The 19,674-nt window shown below is 42.2% G+C and overlaps 1 protein-coding gene across 1 annotated transcript in view; it reads left to right on the forward strand.

Moving 5' to 3' along the window:
• LOC120921901 (plasma kallikrein-like) overlaps nucleotides 1-14,530 on the forward strand; it is a 106,085-nt gene extending 91,555 nt beyond the window's left edge. Inside the window, exons 14-16 of the mRNA XM_040334406.1 lie at nucleotides 4,053-4,192; nucleotides 4,846-5,000; nucleotides 13,192-14,530. Coding sequence (XP_040190340.1) covers nucleotides 4,053-4,192; nucleotides 4,846-5,000; nucleotides 13,192-13,201 — 305 coding nt within the window. The 3' untranslated portion in view covers nucleotides 13,202-14,530. The remainder of the gene's footprint in view (nucleotides 1-4,052; nucleotides 4,193-4,845; nucleotides 5,001-13,191) is intronic.
• Nucleotides 14,531-19,674: the final 5,144 nt, after the last annotated feature.

The following is a 19,674-nucleotide window of genomic DNA, read 5'->3' on the forward strand; positions in this document are numbered from 1 at the left end:
ATACAGCTGGTGATGATTATGCAAGATCTGTCAGCTCCCTCCCCTCCTCCTCCATGCCCTCCTCTGCTGAATTGTCCTATGAAACACCAGTATCCCCTAAGTCACAGGTGTCAAACATAATGCCCACGGGCCGAATCCGGCCCTCCAAGCCATTTCATGTGGCCCTTGCACCTCTCCTGTAGCCCTCCTCTGGTCCTCCTCCAGACCCTTACTTTCCACTTTCAAGCAATGCATTCAGCTTCGTCCCAACAGCAGCATAAGGTAAGGGGGTGCACTGTGATGTAAGGGAGAGTGGGGGACTCAATTTCTGATGGTGGGGTGGCTCTTGACATCTAATGTAAGGGAAGGGGATGCACTGGACATCTAATCTTACAGATACAACCATCCCTTTTGAGGACAATCATAATGCTGATGTGGTCCACAATGAAATTGAGTTTGACACCCATGCCCTAAGTGTTCAAGGGGCGATTCAACAAGCCAGGATAAAAGATGCCATGCAGTGCTTCAGATGGTCTGTCTAGGGGACAGATCCAAACCGGAGCAGTGATTCATTCAGCTCTGCAGAGGCAGGCCCAGAGGTGGTTCCCACCATGGCAGCTTGAGCCAGGAATAGTTGTGTGCGATATCGGCACTAACCTTCTGTCCGCTCTTCGACAGGGAAAGTTGACACATGTACCATGCCTGGCACTTGTCCTCAATTTGGTGGTGCAGTGTTTGCTACACATGTACTCAGGGTTGCAAGATTTTCTAAGGCAGGCCAGAAGAGTCTGTAGTAATTTCAGGTGGTCATACACAGTCAGTGTTTGGTTGGCTGAAATTCAGCGGGAATTGCACCTGCCCATAAACCGCCTGATTTGTGACATGCCCACCAGGTGGAACTCAACTTTGACACATGCAGCAGAGGGACATCAACGTGTACCTGTGTGAGTATTGCACAAAGACAGGCTCAGGGAAGTTTGTTTTTTTCCTCATGCCAATGGCTGCTGATAAACAATGCATGCACTGTCACCATTTGAGGAGGCGACAAGGATGGTAAACCATTACAATGCATGCATCAGTGACATAATCCCTCTTGTGTTCCTGCTGGAGCATACTCTGTGTGACATTATGGACAGGGCACTCGAGGCAAAGCAGTGGGAGGAAGATGAGAACTTTCTTTGATTTCCTCTCAGAGCCCGCTTTATGCAGACACCATTCTTGCGACTCCACAGAACACACAACAGGAGAGGGAGGTGGAGGAGCATTCTGGCACTTTTGGAGGCATTGAAGTAGAGTAATATATGTGTCAACCTCTCTTTATTATTTTTTTTTCTTAACATATAACATTTAACATTTAACATGCCTTAAAACTTAAAGGTAGATCAATACTACCTTCCTTTACTATATGGTGGTTTCTCCGACCCCCCCCCCCCAAAAGGGTGTGTTTCAGTCCCCAGAAACTTTGAGAGTAGTACGTGGCTTGGGAGGAGGCAGTTCTGGATACTGTAATCATCAGTGACCCAGAGGACTCTGCAAACTGGCGGTGCATGGGCTCCCATATTCTTCGAAGCCTGCGAAAGGACCCAAGAATATGTGGTATCAAGGAGAAGGATCATTATTGGTTGGCAACCCTCCTTAACCACTGTTACAAGGACAACGTCTCGAAACTCATCCTACCCTAACAGAGGAAGCACAGGATGAAATATCTTGAGGAAACCTTAAAGAGGAGATTATGTAACACCTTTCGAGATTATAGTAGGTTACAGTCTCATGGAAAAGATAGTGTTGAGGCTTCTATTGGTCAAAGGAGAAGCGGTGGAGAAGGGGTCCGCCTAAGTGATGCATTTAAAAAAAATATTTCCTCAGCACCCAGGGCTGTCAGGTTCAAGATCCCATTGGCAGTGTCTGCATCATATGGTGGAAGATTATCTAGGGGTGAAAACAGACATAAGAATAGCCCACTGGCCAGAACTTGCCCAGTATGCAATTGAGATGCTGGGCTGCCCTGCATCCAGCGTGATTTCCGAGTGGGCATTCAGTGCTGTCAGAGGTTTTGTGACAGATAAGAGTGCATCTGTCTACTGACACCGTGGACTGGCTGACATTTGTCAAAGTGAATCAGTCCTGGATTAGCAGCAGCTATCAAGCCCATGATGCCGATGTTGCAGATTAAGTATTTTTGGGATCTCAAATCTCTGTCTAGGCTGCTTAGCTTTGTGGGTGCTGATTTTATCTTCAAGTAATTTTTTGGTATAGGTTTCATGGGAACAATTAACACCCAAGGATCATTTTTTTTCTGCACCTGTTTGACATGTGCATCAAATTTGATTTTTTACAGCAAGCCCAATTTCTCCACACCTGTTACTTCTATTCAAGGTCTGTGAAAGTGACAACAGGCTTTATATATAAAAAAAAAAAAAAAAAAAAGGCTTGCTCACTGTGGTGCAAAACTGTTATTTCAATCCAAAGTCTGCCAAAGAGACACCAGAATTTATCCAGAAAATCTCGAATCTTGTTCCGAGTGCACTAAATTGTGGCCTCATCATACAGACTGGCTCCCTGAGCTGTTGTTTACAAAATAAAGAACGCTTGCAGGGAAAATCAATTTAAATGTTTTCTTTGTAAATGTCAGTTTTTCTGCAGCAGGTTCTGTAAAGGGTACATCTGTGCCACGTTACAGGCAGACTAAGGGGACCCCCCAGTCAATATATTTAAAGGAATTTTTATTTTTTATTGTTTTACTTTAAGCATCATTAAAATTGTTGGTCCTTTTAAAAACTATCTTCAAAAAAATGCATTGGTACCTGGTCCCCCAGGGCAGTACCTGCCCCTCATATTATTTCTATGACCAATAAGTTGCATATAAGCCTTCAAAATTGGGACTTTTGATTTTTCAAGGTCAGGTCCCATAGACATTAACAGGGTTTACCATTCATGTCCGAATTTTTGTGATGTTCTAGAGTTCTGGCACAAATCGATCCAGGGGTGTTCGGCCCATCTCTAGTTATCAGCACTGACTGTGGCAGAGATATCAGGCAGTGAGTCTTGCCATAGTGATAGTGGCAACCAGCAATGTGAGTACATACATGTTGATGGCTGGCATGTGACAAAATAAGCAGTAGTGCAATCCACCCTTTTGCTTCCAAAAGCCCACATATGTGTTTTATACCTTCCAGTCCTTGTTCTATAACCCCATCTAGTCATATTCTCTTCCACAGGCACATTTCATTCCCCATTCTCTAACTTTAAGCAACCAGTGCAGCTTCTTTCTTGTTGTTTCCTAGACTTTCCTGTTTGACCGTCCACAGTGAAGTGGAAGGTGAAGGTGTGGAAAGCAGTTTGCCCTTTAGGCTTTTAATTCACTACTGTCTCAGTTGGAAGATACAGAATGAATTAAACTTTCTAGCACTGGTACAGTGGTAATCCTTATAATATTATAAAGTAGCGAATGTGACATTCACCATATATTTACTGCAATTTACTCTTTTAGGTGTATGTGCATTAAATTACAGGAAATTATTAACTAACTGGGAATGTTTGGTGTATGTCAAATTCACAGTTTTTATTTTTTATGTTTTCATTTACCCCATAGCGTATATTAACCTAGAGTGAAAGTCATTAGACTGCTGTCAGGCCACATTACTGCACATAAGGGCTAGCTTTATACAAAACTGGACCATCCCATGCACTCAAGTACACCCAGTACATGTCAATATACTCAACCGATACAGTACACTGACCACTTAACCCATCGCTTCTCTTACCTACCTCAGAGCTCCCATCAGTGGATCAACAGATTGTCCCTGTTCAGACAGCAAATCTGATCTGCACCTCTGGTCGACTGCCTAATTTTCCCATGGCTTTTTTTGATGGATCTGATGCCAGTTACTGAACACACAGCATTTAATATTGGTTTGGGAAACATGAGGAAAGCGCCCTTGTTTGTGTTTTCTTCCTACCTTTGGTTAGAAAGCATTAGTGCATGTATCTATTCATATGCTCTTACTGGTGTCTTTTGTAAATCTGTTCATTTTCAAAATCATTTATTAAGCTTTTCTTCAAATAATGTTCAGGTACTACTGCAGATGTGTTACAGAAAGCAGAGGTCCCACTGAAGTCAAGTATGGAATGTCAAAAAAGCTATTTAGATGTGAAACTAAGTGAAAAGAATATTTGTGCAGGATACGAACAGGGCATCATTGATTCATGTAAGGTGAGTTTATAATATAGGCTTAAAATACCTTGCTATGTGTACAAGTACTATCTAAAAGTATTAAAAAAGTTATTAAAATAAAAAAATGCTGCAGCTATAAAGTGCAGACATATCTCTGGTCACAGTCAAATCATGTCTTGTTCTGCAAGGTCAGACTTTTTGGGCATTGTTGGAGTTTGCCGTTAAGTCCAGCCACCCAGTTATTCACTATGATCTGCAGCCTCGTTGGTCCATAGGAATGTACGAGAGGCAGAAAAGGATGGGCACACTTTGGCAACATATGAAAATGCTTTTGTTTGTCAGAATAGCCCAGGATTTGGCCGTGAAAGAGGGGTTTGTGAACATGCTACAGGTATTTGCAGGCTTGTCTATGTGACAGCAGTTTTTACCTTATTGTGGAATTATAAAAAAAAATCAGGGAGAATCTATTACTGTCATTTGGCTTTGTTAATGGGTAGAATTGGATATTTGATGAAAATATTGTGTCACTTAAATCCCTGAGAGATACAATTATTCAGGATGTGATTCAACTTCGTAACAACTGCATATATATATATATATATATATATATTTTTTTTTTTCAGGTGGAACTGGCCTTTAAACTCTCATGTGTTCATCTTAGTATATGATAATTGTATACATTTATTTTTTAGGGGGACTCAGGTGGACCATTGTCATGTGTAGTTGACAAGACATGGTATTTAATTGGCATTACCAGTTGGGGAGAAGGATGTGCCCGACCAGACAAGCCAGGCGTTTACACAAAGGTCGCGGAGTACTTATACTGGATTGTGGAACAGACGAAAATGTAAGCATTTTATGTTATTATCCCTCATTCACTAAAATCTATATCGTTTTCACATGATGGGTGTCATGGATATGCAATAAAGTCTGTCAGCTTACCTGTCTCCATGTGTTCATTAGAGGCCTGACTCTCTTCCTGGCTGTCTTTTATCACCTTCCTCCCTGTATGGCTCCACCCCAGGCCATTCCAGGAAGCCTATATTAACCACTGCACTGCTAGTCTGCTTTGCTGTTCAACCTTTGTTTGTAGCTTGAGTTCCTGTCTGCTGTGTGCTAAGTTTACCTTCCTGTGTACCGATTTTGGCTTGTATCTGACCACTCCTGCTCGCCGGTTTCCCTGACCTTTTGCCTGTCCCTCGGTTACTCTTGTCTGCCTGTTGCCCTGACCTCTGCTTACCCATCACTACCGCTTGTCCTGGTTGCTGCTTCCCCTCTCACCCTGCGGAGCGTGACCTAGGGGAACCCAGGGGCCACGACCTGGATCCAGCTGCAGCGAAGGCCATCCTCACCACCAGAGGCTCTGGTAAACACCAAGCTGGGTCTTAGACTCTGCGCTCTGGGGAATTTTGGGCTCACGCTTCCTCTCTGTTTGCAGCAGTCGGCTATAGGATTCACTACCCTGTGGTGCATCCCTGACCCTAACAGGGTGCACTTGTCACCTGGCCACAGATGACCTGACAATGGGTCACAGGGGTCAGTGATTAAAGTTATTCTCGTTTTATAGTTATACTACCAAACCCTTTCAATACTGAACTTGTTGTTATATCCCCGTGTGCCACTGGTCAACTTGCTGTGAACTCAAATAATGATTGTTTTTCTCTAAGAAATCAATAATAAACGTGTCATGACTTTTTCAGAAAATATCTTCAGTAATATGGATGACTAACTAAAACAAAAAGTTTTGCATGAAGTATGGGGGATTTCAACCTCTGTCAGGTTTTTATTTCTTGTCAAACTTTTTGCCAACAGATACCTTTTTATTCAACAATTGGTAAACGATCCATTTAATGAAAATAGAGTCCGATTTTCAGAAAGCCTTGACAAGGTGGGGTTTTTCTTAACCCCTGAACACAAGTTGGCTCTTTTTATCCTGGGTTATCCTATTTATGAATTAAAAGATCCTCTTTTGGATTCTAAAATCAGTGCTTTGATACTATCATTCATTACTTTATTTACCCTACCCTGCCTAGGGTGTCATTTTAAGGACCCTGGCATATACCGTTAGGTCCATATATATTTGGACACAGGCACAATTTTCATACATTTGGCTCTGTATGCCATCAGAATAAAATCAAAACAAAACAATCCAAATGAATTTGAAGTGAAGACTTTCAGCTTTATTGTAAAAGGTTGAACATAAATATCAAGTATACATTTTAGGAACTGCAATATTTTTTATACACAGTCCCTCCAGTTTCAGGGGCTCACATATAATTGGACAAATTAATATAATCTTTAATGGGATGTTGATTTTTATTATTTTGCTGAGAATCCTTTACAAAGACTTTCTGAAGTCTGGAACCCATGGACATCACCAAAGACTGGGTTTTCTCCTCTCTGGTGCTTTTCCAGGCTCTAACTGCAGCTGTCTTCAGTTTTTCTTTGTTTGTTGGTCTTTCTGCCTTTAGTTTTGCCTTCAGCAAGTGAAATGCATGCTCAATTGGGTTGAGATCAGGTGATTGACTCGGCCATTGCAAATATTCCACTTCTTTTCCTTCAAAAGCTCCTGGGTTGTTTTTGCAGTGTGTTTTGGATCATTGTCCACCTGTACTGTGAAGGACCATCCAATGAACTTTGCTGCATTTGGCTGAATCTGGGCTGACAGTATATCTTTAAACACTGCCGAATTCATCCGGCTGCTTCTGCCTTCTGTCACATCATCAATAAACACCAATTCCCAGTACAACTGGAAGCCATGCATGCCCATGCCATCACACTGCCTCCACCATGTTTTACAGATGAAGTTGTGTGCTTTGGATCATGAGCTGTTCCAAGCCTTCTCCATTTCTTTCCGTCACTCTGGTACAGATTAATCTTTGTTTAATCCATCCAAAGAATGCTTTTCCAGAACTGGTCTGGCTTTTTTCAATGTTTTTGGGCTTTTCTATTCTTTGGGCTTATGAATAGTTTTCACCTTGTGGTGAACCCTCTGTATTTGCTCTTGTGAAGTTTTGACTGGATTGTAGACTTTGACAATGATACGCCCACCTCCTGGAGAGTGTCCTTCACTTGTCTGGATGTTGTGAATGGGTTTTCCTTACAGAGGATCCTATGATCATCCACCACTGTTGTCTTCGGTGGACAAATTAGGCCTTTTTATGTTGCTGAGCTCACCAGTGCGTTCATTCCTCAGAATGTACCAAATTGTTGATTTGGCCACACCTAATGTTTCTGCTATCTCTCATGGATTTGTTTCGTTTTTGATGTAGGTTCACAGCAAGAAATTCCAAATGCAAATATCACACTCCAGACCTTTTATCTGCTTAATTGATGAAGAAATAATGGAGTAGCCCACGCCTGGCCAGGAAACAGCTTTTGATTCAATTGTACAATTACTTTTGGTCCCTTGAAAAAGGAGGGATGGCTATTCTTAAGAGCTGTCATTTCTAAACCCATCCTCCGATTTAGATGTACATACTGTACCCTTAAATTAAACCTGAGTGTACACTTTTAGCACATATACATTATATAACTACTGTATATCTTGAATATATTTAGGTAAATACTTGAAAAAAAAATTGTGCCTGTGTCCAAATATATATGGACCTAACTGTATAAATTGCCTAACCAGAGTCACAGGGCTTCAATAACCAGATGTCATTAACAGATACCAAACTATAATAATCAGCATCCAGAAACCCATAACCTTTTAACGTTTTTATATTAGTTGGTGCCCCAACTCTAGAAAATTAGCCCCACTTCTTGTCCCGGATGAAACCAGTTACAGAAGCAAGAAGTGAGAAGAAAGCTGAAAATATCTGAACACAGACAATGTTCCCTCACTCCCTGCTCCAGATGGCACAAGTTACCAAAAAAAGGAAGTGAGAGGAAATGTTCCAAATGGGTAAAAAACAGCAGTATATGTTTGTCTGATGTTTTAAGTTTTGCCCGCTCCCTCCACTAGACATAAGTACTGTATATGTAGTTTAAAAATGTACTCAAAGTGTCACGATCAGGTGTCAAGCTTGAATACCAATTGCAATAGCAGTGGCAGGACAGGCATACAGGCAGTCACTTCTGGCATAGACTGAAGCAGGAAGTTTGGGACTTTAAATGAGGCTCTTCAACATGATAATGGTAGATTGGATACAAATGAATATTTATTGAGTATAAGAAATTAGAGTGCAAATAAGAGCATAACACCACATACAGGGAAGAACATTAGGAGTAAATGTCAATCCATACACACACCACATAGTATGTGTGTGTGTGTAAAAAGTCAGGGGTACATAATATGGATCAACTTGACATCACGCATTGGTCTAAATAACTTAATGATACAGTCAAAAACAATCTCATATATATACACAATCTTAAAAACATCTGAACAGTATGGACATAGGGGGTGAGCATGTTAAAAACAGTAGAGACAAAAATTTCATAGAGTAGATAATGTTCCGATGGGATAGTGTAGTGTTGACTTGTGACTGCATCCATATTTCCCGACGCGTTTCGTGTATAAACACTCTTCAGGGGCGGATGCTAGGGATAGTCTACAAAATATAATGAGAATAATGAATTCATTGTTCAAAAGGTCAAGAGTCCAAGGGAGGGGCCATATGACTTACCCTGGGTACTTACATCAAATTCATGCAATGAATTATGGGAGCTGTAGAACCAGGGACAATATGGTAGTCTGTCCCAGAAGCAGAGGTATGTTCAAGTCGCACACTAGGTGGGTGTAGCACCACATGCATAGTGTCCCAGTCACTTCTGGCATATGACACAGTCTCCCCTGAGGTGCAGAGTCTAAGTACTAGCTGGTTTTCCCCAGAGCTCCTGATGGTGGAGATAGATTTAGCTGCAAGCTAGTACCAGGTCGTGGTCCTTAAGATTGCCCCCCCAGGGTGTGAGCAAGCTGGGGTCCAATAGCGGATAAACAGACAAGGGTGAAACAGCAGCGTGGTCAGTAAACAAGCCAAGGGATCAATCACGAGTGGCTGCAAGTTGGGATCAAGCAGTAGAGTAGTCAAAGAACAGGCCGAGGGTCAAACACGGGTGGTTGGGTTGCAGATTGGGATCAGGCAGTAGAGTAGTCCAGGAACAGGCCAATGATCAAACACGGGTGGTTGCAGGTTGGGATCAGGCAGCAGGAAAGACAACAGCAGGGCACTGGCAGGGAAGGCACAATAACCTGGCAAAGAGGAAGTGCTGAAACAAGGCTTTTATAGGAAGTTCATGGGAGGAGCAAGAGGTTCAAGGTTCAATAGCAATCAAGACACCATGCAGAGTAGTCTAATGGATTTATCCAGCAGATCAGGCAGGGAATTGTCAAGCATCCCAGATAACTCATTGAGTAGAGTCAATGCCAGACACTAGAAGAGGTCCCAGGTTCAAGCCCAAGTCCTGACAGTACTCCCCTCCTCTCTGGACATTCTAGGGCTTGGCTTGTGAGAAAACCTCTGGTGGAATACTCTTTATAATCTAAGGGAGTGAACCTTATTCTCCTTGCTTGCAAGGCTTTTTCAAACATCTCCAGCTCCTGCTTACGGATAAGGGTGCCATTCAAGGCATACATACAGTCAGGTGGTAGAATTTCTATGGCAGTACAGGAATTAGTGATGGAGCCAGACTTTACAGAAGTGGTGACAGTATCAGGAATAGGTGTTTTCTTAGGATGTAGCGAAGGCGTCTCTGGAGCAGGAGGTGGTTCTTTGGCAGGACAGGGTGATGTTACTGCATTTACCACTGTGGAGCATGGGATGACTACTGCAACTGGTCTGTTGTCGGGAGGTTGCATAGTTGCTTCTAGGCCAGATGTTAGGGGTTTCACAGGGGTATTGGTTGCGGTTTCAAGAGGGGCACTGGTATCGTTGACCACCATAGTCTGGGAACCCACTTGTGTCATTGAACATAGACAGGCTTTACAGCAACCTTGGCAGTTCACAGGCCAAACAGCAGGGATAGCAGGATGATTCCCAATAGTACCCACTTTTAGAGCCTTTGGCCGAGGTGGACGAGTTGGGTAGAGAGAGGTTAAGTGCCCTCCTTCTTTACTATAGAAACAAAGGCCACAGCCTCTCCTCCACACTCTTTCAGCTTTAGACAGCGTGGTCTGGATAACCCCAATCACCATAGGTTCCACATCTTACAGGGTAGGTGTGTGTATATCCACAGGAAAACCAAGGCTTTGTGGTGTTATGGCTTTATGGCTTGGCATGTACTGGGATGGCTCAAAGTCGTATCTGTACAGGGTATTCTTGTCCCTGGGTCCCCGTAGGCCACATGAGCTAGGAGCAGACCTGGGAAATCCGTTTTTTCTTGGAAACTGTACAGTGAGAGTCCAGGGCTAATATAAATGCTCCCCAGCTCTCCAAGACTGGACTCCTTCCCTGTAATACCTGATGAGCCCATGTTTTGATTGGTCCAGTGAGCAGGTTGATAGCAGAGCAAACCTTTATATAATCGGTGGCATAGGTCCTAGGCTTAAGAGCAAACAACAGCTCGCAATCCATCTTGAAGCACAAGAATGATGCACGGCTACCATCAAACCTCTCTGGCATCACCACAAATGGCTCAGGACGTGCTGGTTCCGGAGCTGGGCATACTGTACCTTTCAGTAACAGAACTTCTTGCTGCAGATCCGAGATTTGCTGTCTGAAAGGAGCCAGAGCATCTGCTATAGCGGCCTTCATGTTTAGGGCCAGGTTATTCTGTCACGATCAGGCGTCGGGCTTGAAGACCAATTGCAATAGCAGTGGCAGGACAGGCATACAGGCATTCACTTCTGGCAGATGACACAGGCTCCTATGAGGTGTGGAGTCTAAGTACCAGCTGGTTTTCCCCAGAGCTCCTGATGGTGGAGATGGATTTAGTTGCAAGCTAGTACCAGGTCGCGGTCCTCAAGATTGCCCCACCAGGGTGTGAGCAAACCAGGGTCCAATAGCGGATAAACAGACAAGGATGAAACAGCAGCGTGGTCAGTAAACAAGCCAAGGGATCACTCACAAGTGGCTGCAGGTTGGGATCAAGCAGTAGAGTTGTCAAAGAACAGGCCGAGGGTCAAACACGGGTGGTTGCAGATTGGGATCAGGCAGTAGAGTAGTCCAGGAACAGGCCGAGGATCAAACACGGATGGTTGCAGGTTGGGATCAGGCAGCAGGAAAAACAACAGCAAGGCACTGGCAGGGAAGGCACAATAACATGGCAAAGAGGAAGTGCTGAGACAAGGCTTTTATAGGATGTTCATGGGAGGAGCAAGGGGTTCAAGATTCAATAGCAATCAAGACACCAAGCAGACTAGTCTAATGGATTAGATAGGTTTGTCCAGCAGATTAGACAGGGAACTGTCCAGCATGCCAGATAGCTCAGTGTGTAGAGTCAATGCCAAATGCAGAAAAGGTCCCAGGTTCAAGCCCAGGTCCTGACACAAAGATAATTAGGTTTAACAGATTTTGTAATTCCTGTGTTTTAAATCAGTCTAAAGGTCACCATAGACATTAGAGGATGGATGAAGGTGTAGGCATGACACAAACTCTTTTAAACATTAATTCTGGGGTTACTATGGGCCAGATTCACGTATCTGGGCGTATCTTTGTGCGGGCGTAGCGTATCCTATTTACGCTACGCCGCCGCAACTTAGACAGGCAAGTGCAGTATTCACAAAGCACTTGCTCCGTAAGTTGAGGCAGCGTAGCGTAAATTGGCCGGCGTAAGCCCGCGTAATTCAAAGTAGGCTGGTAGGGGGCGTGTTGTATGGAAATGAATCGTGACCCCACGTAAATGACATGCCTAACAAACGGCGCATGCACGCGCATGCTCAGTATCACGTCGAATTTTCTCCCTAAGTTACGCCGGCTCAATGCTTAGTCGACGTGAATGTAACCTACGCCCATCCCCATTCACGTACGACTTACGCAAGCGACGTAAAATACGACGATGTTCCGACGTTTCCGTCGTCCATACCTTAACATGACTTACTCCTGCTTTATGAGGGGTAAAGTTACGCCGGTCGTATGCCTTAAGTAAACAGCGTATATTAATATGCCGGGCGCAAGTACATTCGTGAATCGGCGTATCTAGCTCATTTGCATATTCAACGCGGAAATATACGGAAGCGCCCCTAGCGGCCAGTGTAAATATGCACCTAAGATATGATGGCGAAAGAGACTTACGTCAGTCGTATCTTAGACAAATTCTGGCGTATCTGATTCTATGAATCAGGCGCCGAGATACGACGCCTCACATTCGGACTTACGACGGCGTACATGGAGATACGCCGTCGTAAGTCCTTTGTGAATCTGGCCCACTGTCTTTGTGGGGTAAAAAAAGTGTCCTGTCACTTCTCCAAATGTCTATAGGCAGGGCAACAACTTTTGCTTTAATCCCCCCAATCCACCAGCAGAGCATGCTAACCTTTGCTCTCCTAAAAAGCAAAGAAAATACTCAGTACTTCTGGTTATTGAGGAGCATACGCAAAGCACAGGTGCACATTAACTTAAATTGGTTGTAAAGGCAGAATGCATTCTATGCATTAAGATAAAAAGCCTTCTGTGTGTAGGAGCCCCCCTCAGCCCCCCTCATACTTACCTGTGGTCTGTCTCTATCCAGTGGTGTATACGAGGTGCCTTGGCCATTTGGGACTCTCCCGCCTGATTGGCTGAGACACAGCAGCAGCGTCATTGGCTCCTGCTGCTGTCAATAAAAGTAAGTTAGACAATATGGAGAGAGAGGAGATGGGGCTGAATTGACACACAGAGCCTGCAGCTTGGATTGGGTGCCCCCATAGTAAGCTTCTTGCTGTGGGGGCACCCGACAGGAAGGAGGGGCCAGGAGCACCAAAGAGGGAACTGAGAAAAGGAGGATCTTGGCTGCTCCATGCAAAAGCATTGCACAGAGCAGGTAAGTATAACATGTTATTTATAAAAAAAAAAAAAAAAAAAAAGACTTTAGTATCACTTTAGGTGTTCTTGACAAGTATGGGTAATAAAAGACATTATACATTTCTGAATACTAATGTGTACTTTTTTTTCCAGAGTCATTTAAAATGGTATTGGTCTATTGGAGGATGTTTCTCAATTATGAAGACAAATCAACTCAGGAATGTGTGGACTTCCTTTAGTGTGTCATCACTGCAATGTAGCATTGGGACTGCAATGTAGCATTGGAAACTAAGATGTTGCCTGGTTTTATTTTCCATACATAAATGTACTTATTTTCTTGTAGCACTATTTCTCTCAGGGTGGTGTAAAATGACCTTCAAAGTAGTATAGCAAGCTGACATATCTTTGGGTTGGAATCTTGGTATATGATGGGGTGAATGAATTGGGGACGGGTCACTTTACACTTTTTGTAATTTTATTGCTGAATAGAATACATTTTGGGAGAGAGGGTTAGGGATACAGGATACCCAAAAATAATTGCAGTAGTAGGGTGAATCACAGTTTCCAAGCCTTGGTTTAGTGAAACCCATGTTTTGCTATGCTCATGGTTCTTAGTAGAAGTTTGATGACTAATATCCAATGACTGTAATTGTAGTCACAGTTCAGATATATGACTCTGTAAGAGCAGTCACAGTCCATTCTTTAGTTTGCAATGGATTTTCTTTCTCATTTTAGGCCCTTATTGCTTTGATAGCAGCCACAGGCACCTTTTTCTGTAAGCAGTGAAACTTTGTTCTCCAGCAGCAGCAGCTTCTACCCAGTTCTCCCTGGACATCTGTCAGCAGAGAAGATTCCTTTAAAGGTGCTTCCTTGAAATAGACATCTACTTGCTTCAGTTCCCTTTAGACAGACCCTCCCGCAGGGTAACTGATTTTCAACAAGCATTATACACTGGCTATGACTGGGTAGAACACTCTGTAAGGTAGCTCCAATCATTTATCACCTTCACCTTAGCTCACTTCCCTGAACAAGCTTTAGTGTTTGGCTAGGGAAGAATTACATTTATAAATCAGTTATTGGTTCTTCCCACACACTGAATACTGCAGCCACTTTAACAGTAGCAGGCAGAAGAAATCAATCCACTGAGCTTTCCACTGGCAAAATTCCACTGAGCACAAAAAAAGTAAACAAATGCCTAAAGCCCAATTAAACTGTATCTGAGCACCACAACTGAAAATGGTACTTAATTAATTTTTAATATTTAACGCAAACTCTGCCATCCCTTCATCCATGTTTCCATGCTCTATTTTGTTGAGAAATCACTTGAAAAGCATTTCTAGTGATATCCATCTTGACAAAGTGCAACTGATTCATGTAGCGTTTACTAACTGGAATCCCTCTGCCCTTAGCTCAGACATGCAGGCAGGAAGGTGTGTTGAGCTGAAAAATACCTTTTCTCCCTTCCTCCAGACAAAAAGAAAAAAATCCCCATGAAGACTCCTGGTATGTATGACATAATTTCTGCCTAAACCAGAAACCAGGAAGCAACTGAAGAAATGTAAAAAAAAAAAAGTAAATATAATATACCTCCTTCCTTTCAATTTACTAATGCTAGCAGCATAAGGATTAAAAGTAGTTAATGTTGATTGAGAAAGTTTAGCTCCAATGTAAGCTGTTTACAGCCTAGCTGCTAAAGCAAACAGATTAACTAGGAACACTCCAGCTTAGGGCAAGTTTCCTATACTATACTTGTGATATATTGTGATATTTCACCTTAAATAAGATGAAAACTGTCTGCTGTTCAACTTCAATGGGTTGCCTGTCTATCCTTAATAAAGTTATTTTTTTCACACGCAATTTGGGTTTCTAAATTTATTCTCCTTTAGATAGGGTTATATTTAATTGTCAGATACAGTACAGTAATTTATTCAATATGTGTGTAGTATTGATCAGCTGAACATACCCATGTTCTTTTCAGGGTGGGTTTGGCAAACTTTACTGCCAAATCCAAACCCCACTGAAGAACCAAATTTCAGAAATCAATGATGGCCATTTTCTAGGTCAGTTGGCAGGAGGTTATCAAATAAATGGCATGGGGGCTGGAGCACCCTGGTCAAACAAAAATGTAAAAATTCTATTCGGTGTGGAGTGTTGACTTTCATAATACTTAAAGTGAACATTAAAAATACAAATCTCACATCAGAAACTGGGTGCCCCCATTACGTTGTAGGAATTACAAAGTGCAATTGTTTCTTTCCCGACATTTAAAGCTCCAGGAGATGGTGGCATTCTAATGGAGGTGTATAGTGGTTATGGAGATTTTATTACCATAATTGTTAGAGGTGTTTAATGGCTCTTTTGCGACACAATACCACCCCATCTATGTCTCAAGCTAATGTTCTTTTACTTGAACTGGACAAGGATCTGGGTAAAGGGTAATGTTAAAATCCTTCCAAGGTGCTGACTCTCAGAATGAATGAGGTTATATCATCCATCATTCCCCTGCACCAGGCAGGTTTTATGATGCAAAAATCGACAGCTGTTAACCTTAGAAGATAGTTCCCCCAAATTGCAAACCCCAGCAGATAAAATGGGCCAAAGGGCCTTGCTGTCCCTTGATTCCAATAAGGCATATGACAGCATAAATTGGCAGTATTTATGGGCAGTCCTAGCCAAATTTAGTTTTGGGAAAGAGTTATATTCTGGGTCCAATTACTGTACCATAACCCACAAGCAGCTATTCTCACATCAGACAGAGTCTCGGTTATGTTTACTCTGGGGGAGTAGCACAAGACGGGGATGCCCCCTGTCTCTATTACTCTTTGCTATCGCCATTAAGCCCCTGGCTGCCTAATTTCAGTCCAACCCACATATCACAGGATAACGGTACGGTGACCATTACGAAAAAATTATGTTCTACTGTATGTGGAGGATACGTTATTACTGGTAGGGGACACTATCTCCTCCCTACAAGCAGTTATGGATACTATCCTGGAATTCAGTCAATACCCCAGTCTTGATAAACTGAATTTCAACCTATAAACCAAACTGTGAAAATAGTACAAAAATGTAGCGCTCATGAGATCAGTACCCAAGTACCAATCACTAAATAACTGTAAATAAATCACTAGTGATAAAACTAATATATATATACCGTGTATGTATATATATATATATATATATATATATATATATATATAAATAGTCCCACGTGACATGTGACTAATTAATAAATAAATTAATAGTCCGTGAAGTGATATTCAAACAAGATTCAATCTTCTTAAAATCTTCCACCACACCGACGTGCTTGTGACACCACCCCTCTGGAATTGCACTCACCAGCTAAAATTGCCTCCCACTCTCGTGTTCGGCTCAAGAGCTTGTTAATTAGAACTCCAAAGGGTTAAACGACCATCCACTGTGTGTTTCAACTCAGGACAAAACGACCATCCAATATACAACTGTGTTTCAACTCAGGGTTTATCCACACATGTAAATAAGAAAAAGTGCTCCAATAGTGTAAAATAGTAACGACCAATTTATTAAAATCCACACAAACACTTCAATCATTGCACTCACATGACAAACTTTAAAAACCAGCCTTGAAAAAACACAGCACACATGTGAATATGATGGCTCTGCAGTGCTTTGCGGTCACAGCGGACCCGAGATATGCGCTCAATCAAGGTCTCTCACCCCCTCCTGGATCCCAGACCGTGCTGATCATATTCCGTGCTTAGCTACGGTGTCTCACGTCAGTGTAGATCCCTGTCCTGCAGCCACGCCCCTGATGTTTCGTCATTTGGACATATTCATGAGATTGGCTGCCTGTTCCACCACTCCCTCTCTTTATACCCACCCCTATGCCTATTACAAAGGACCTGATCCAGCACCTGCGCACGCATCATGTCCCCATGACCGCAAAGCGCTGATATCCTATATGCAAGTGTTTTAGACAGAAATATCATCTGACTCAAGCACAATGCATCTCCATGGTTCATAGTGTTACAACATCACTGATTAAAGTGCATTGTACGGCATCATAAAATATTCCAATAATAACATTTTAAATAAAAAAATTACAAATCAGACACTAATATAAGAGAACCTCCTAAATGATCAAATATACACAAATGGGAAGCTGTTGAATGTTCTTCAAAATAGTATGTATATATTGGTAAATAAATAAATAAATAAGAAATACAGGGCTATACAGATGCACCTTATGCAAAAACGCATGTCGAAAAAACATAAGTCGTGCAACATGTGCTCATCCCCTGCAATAGACAACAAATAGAAATAAATTAGAAATACAGGGCTATACTGATGCACCCTACGCAAAAACGCATGTCGAAAAATGCATAAGTCAAATGCATAAGTCATGCAACATGTGCTCATCCCCTGCAATAGACAATAAATAAAAATAAATTAGAAATACAGGGCTATATTGATGCACCCTAAGCAAGCACAAATGTCGAAAATGCATATGCTCATCCCCTGCAATAGACAATAAATATAAATAAATTAGATTAGAAATACAGGGCTATACTGATGCACCCTATGCAAAAATGCATGTCGAAAATGCATAAGTCATGCAACATATGCTCATCCCCTACAATAGACAAGCCGTACAGCCGGAGGGGCACTGTCGCATTGGGTAAGCACATCTAAATTGGTTTCATATGTGCAACCCAACAAAGTGCACCGTACACCCAAACATACCAGTGTGGCGCCCCAAACTCATCACGCCCATGTCTAGGTGCAAAGTGCACCTTAACATAACCGTATACTAAGATGGTAGCGGTGCCTACAGCCTACATCATTGATACATATAGGCCCACCAGATATTGGTAAACAAGGTCACAATCAACCCGGGGTGTCCTGCCAAAATCATGCAGGGTGAATGTGTCAGCATATGGTAATGTCCATACTACTGTCCACCTCTCTGCTACCCCACTGTCAAGGCTGATGTAATTAACATGAAGAAAATATCCGAAGAATACATAAACATCAAAAGAATAAGTAAATATACTGGGCCATAAAATATTACCACTGCTGGTTACAAGGATTAATAGTCAAAAAATGATTCCAAAAACTATCTAAAAATTATTTATAACAATTGAGATCAACCTCAATGTTCAACCCTCTAGGGCTAAGACATTTGAGCAAAAAAATCCAGCGGGTTTCTCTCTTCATGCTGGATGGATAGTATCTATCCCACAGAATTGTAGCAATGACGGATCTTGATTATGATTTTCTTTGAAATGTAGTGATACACTATGGTATTGAAACCCTTTCCTTATGTTTGCCAGATGCTCGGCAATACCGACTTTCAAAAGTATTTTTGTTCTTCCCACGTAAAGCAAGCCACATAGACACCACATGAGATAAACAACATGTGTGGAATTACGGGTGATGAATTCCTTAATATCAAAGGATTCTCCATCCCTATTGGATATTTCTGTTTTTCCTCTGTTGCTGACCCTGACGGTCCTACAGCATATACATTTTCTGCAGGTGCAGAAACCTTTCAGATCAATCCTCAATACTTGTTTGTCTGGAGGATCCAAGATCTTTTTAACTATTTGGTCTCCAAAATTTGGAGCTCGTCTGTAGATGAACTTTGGCTGATGAGAAACCACTTGCCCTAGTGTCTATCTCTACATATTATTAGCCAATGTCTCTTATATATGTTCTCGATTTCTTTATATGCAGGCATTGTTCTCTTGGTATTTCTGATACCTCCTGGATTATTAAATCTAGAGAATCTTCTGTGTACCCCTTCTGTAGAAATGTTGTCTTCAAAATGTGGGCCTGTTGTTGATAGTCAGTCATCTCAGTGCAATTCCGTCGGACTCTTAGCATTTGACCCTTTGGAATGTTTCTAATCCACAATGGGTGATGTCCACTTCCAATGGACAAGTAACTATTACGGTCCATCGGCTTGAAGTATATTTTGGTCTTTAGCTTGTTATTATCTTTCTCAATAGTTACATCCAGGAAGTTCACACTGTGCTCACTTATCAAATAGTCCAATTTGATGTTGTTCACATTTCATTTTAGATCCTCCAAAAATTCCACAGCAGATTCACGCGACCCCTCCCAGATAACCAGGAGATCATCTATAAACCTGCGGTAGAACCTCAATTGTGGAAGATTTTTGCTGAAAACATGCCTGTCTTCCCATTCTGCCATAAACAGGTTGGCGAGGCTGGGAGCATATTTGGCTCCCATAGCCACGCCAACCTGTTGTGAGAAAAATTGACCACTCCACCAGAAGTAGTTGTGTAACATGCAGTATTCTAACGCTTGCCCCAGAAACCTCTTCTGTGAGTGAGGAATATCCTCCCTCCTGCTTAGTGCCCAATTTAACGCCAATGCCGCATCTTCATGCTGGATAATGGTGTATAGTGAATACACATCAGCCGTTACTAAGTATGATTCAGTTGTAGTGCTCAGATGAATCTCGTTCAGCAGTCGTAGCAATTTCCGAAGTATCCTTCAGATAGGCCCTGATGACTTTGACACAGGGTTGCAAAAAATTTGTCTAAATACTCCCCTAACCTAGCTGTTACTGACCCTATGCCATTGACAATCGGGCGTGCTGGGGGAGTATGGATATTCTTATGTATTTTC

Source organism: Rana temporaria, chromosome 1, assembly GCF_905171775.1.
Source record: "Rana temporaria chromosome 1, aRanTem1.1, whole genome shotgun sequence".
Classification (NCBI taxonomy): domain Eukaryota; kingdom Metazoa; phylum Chordata; class Amphibia; order Anura; family Ranidae; genus Rana; species Rana temporaria.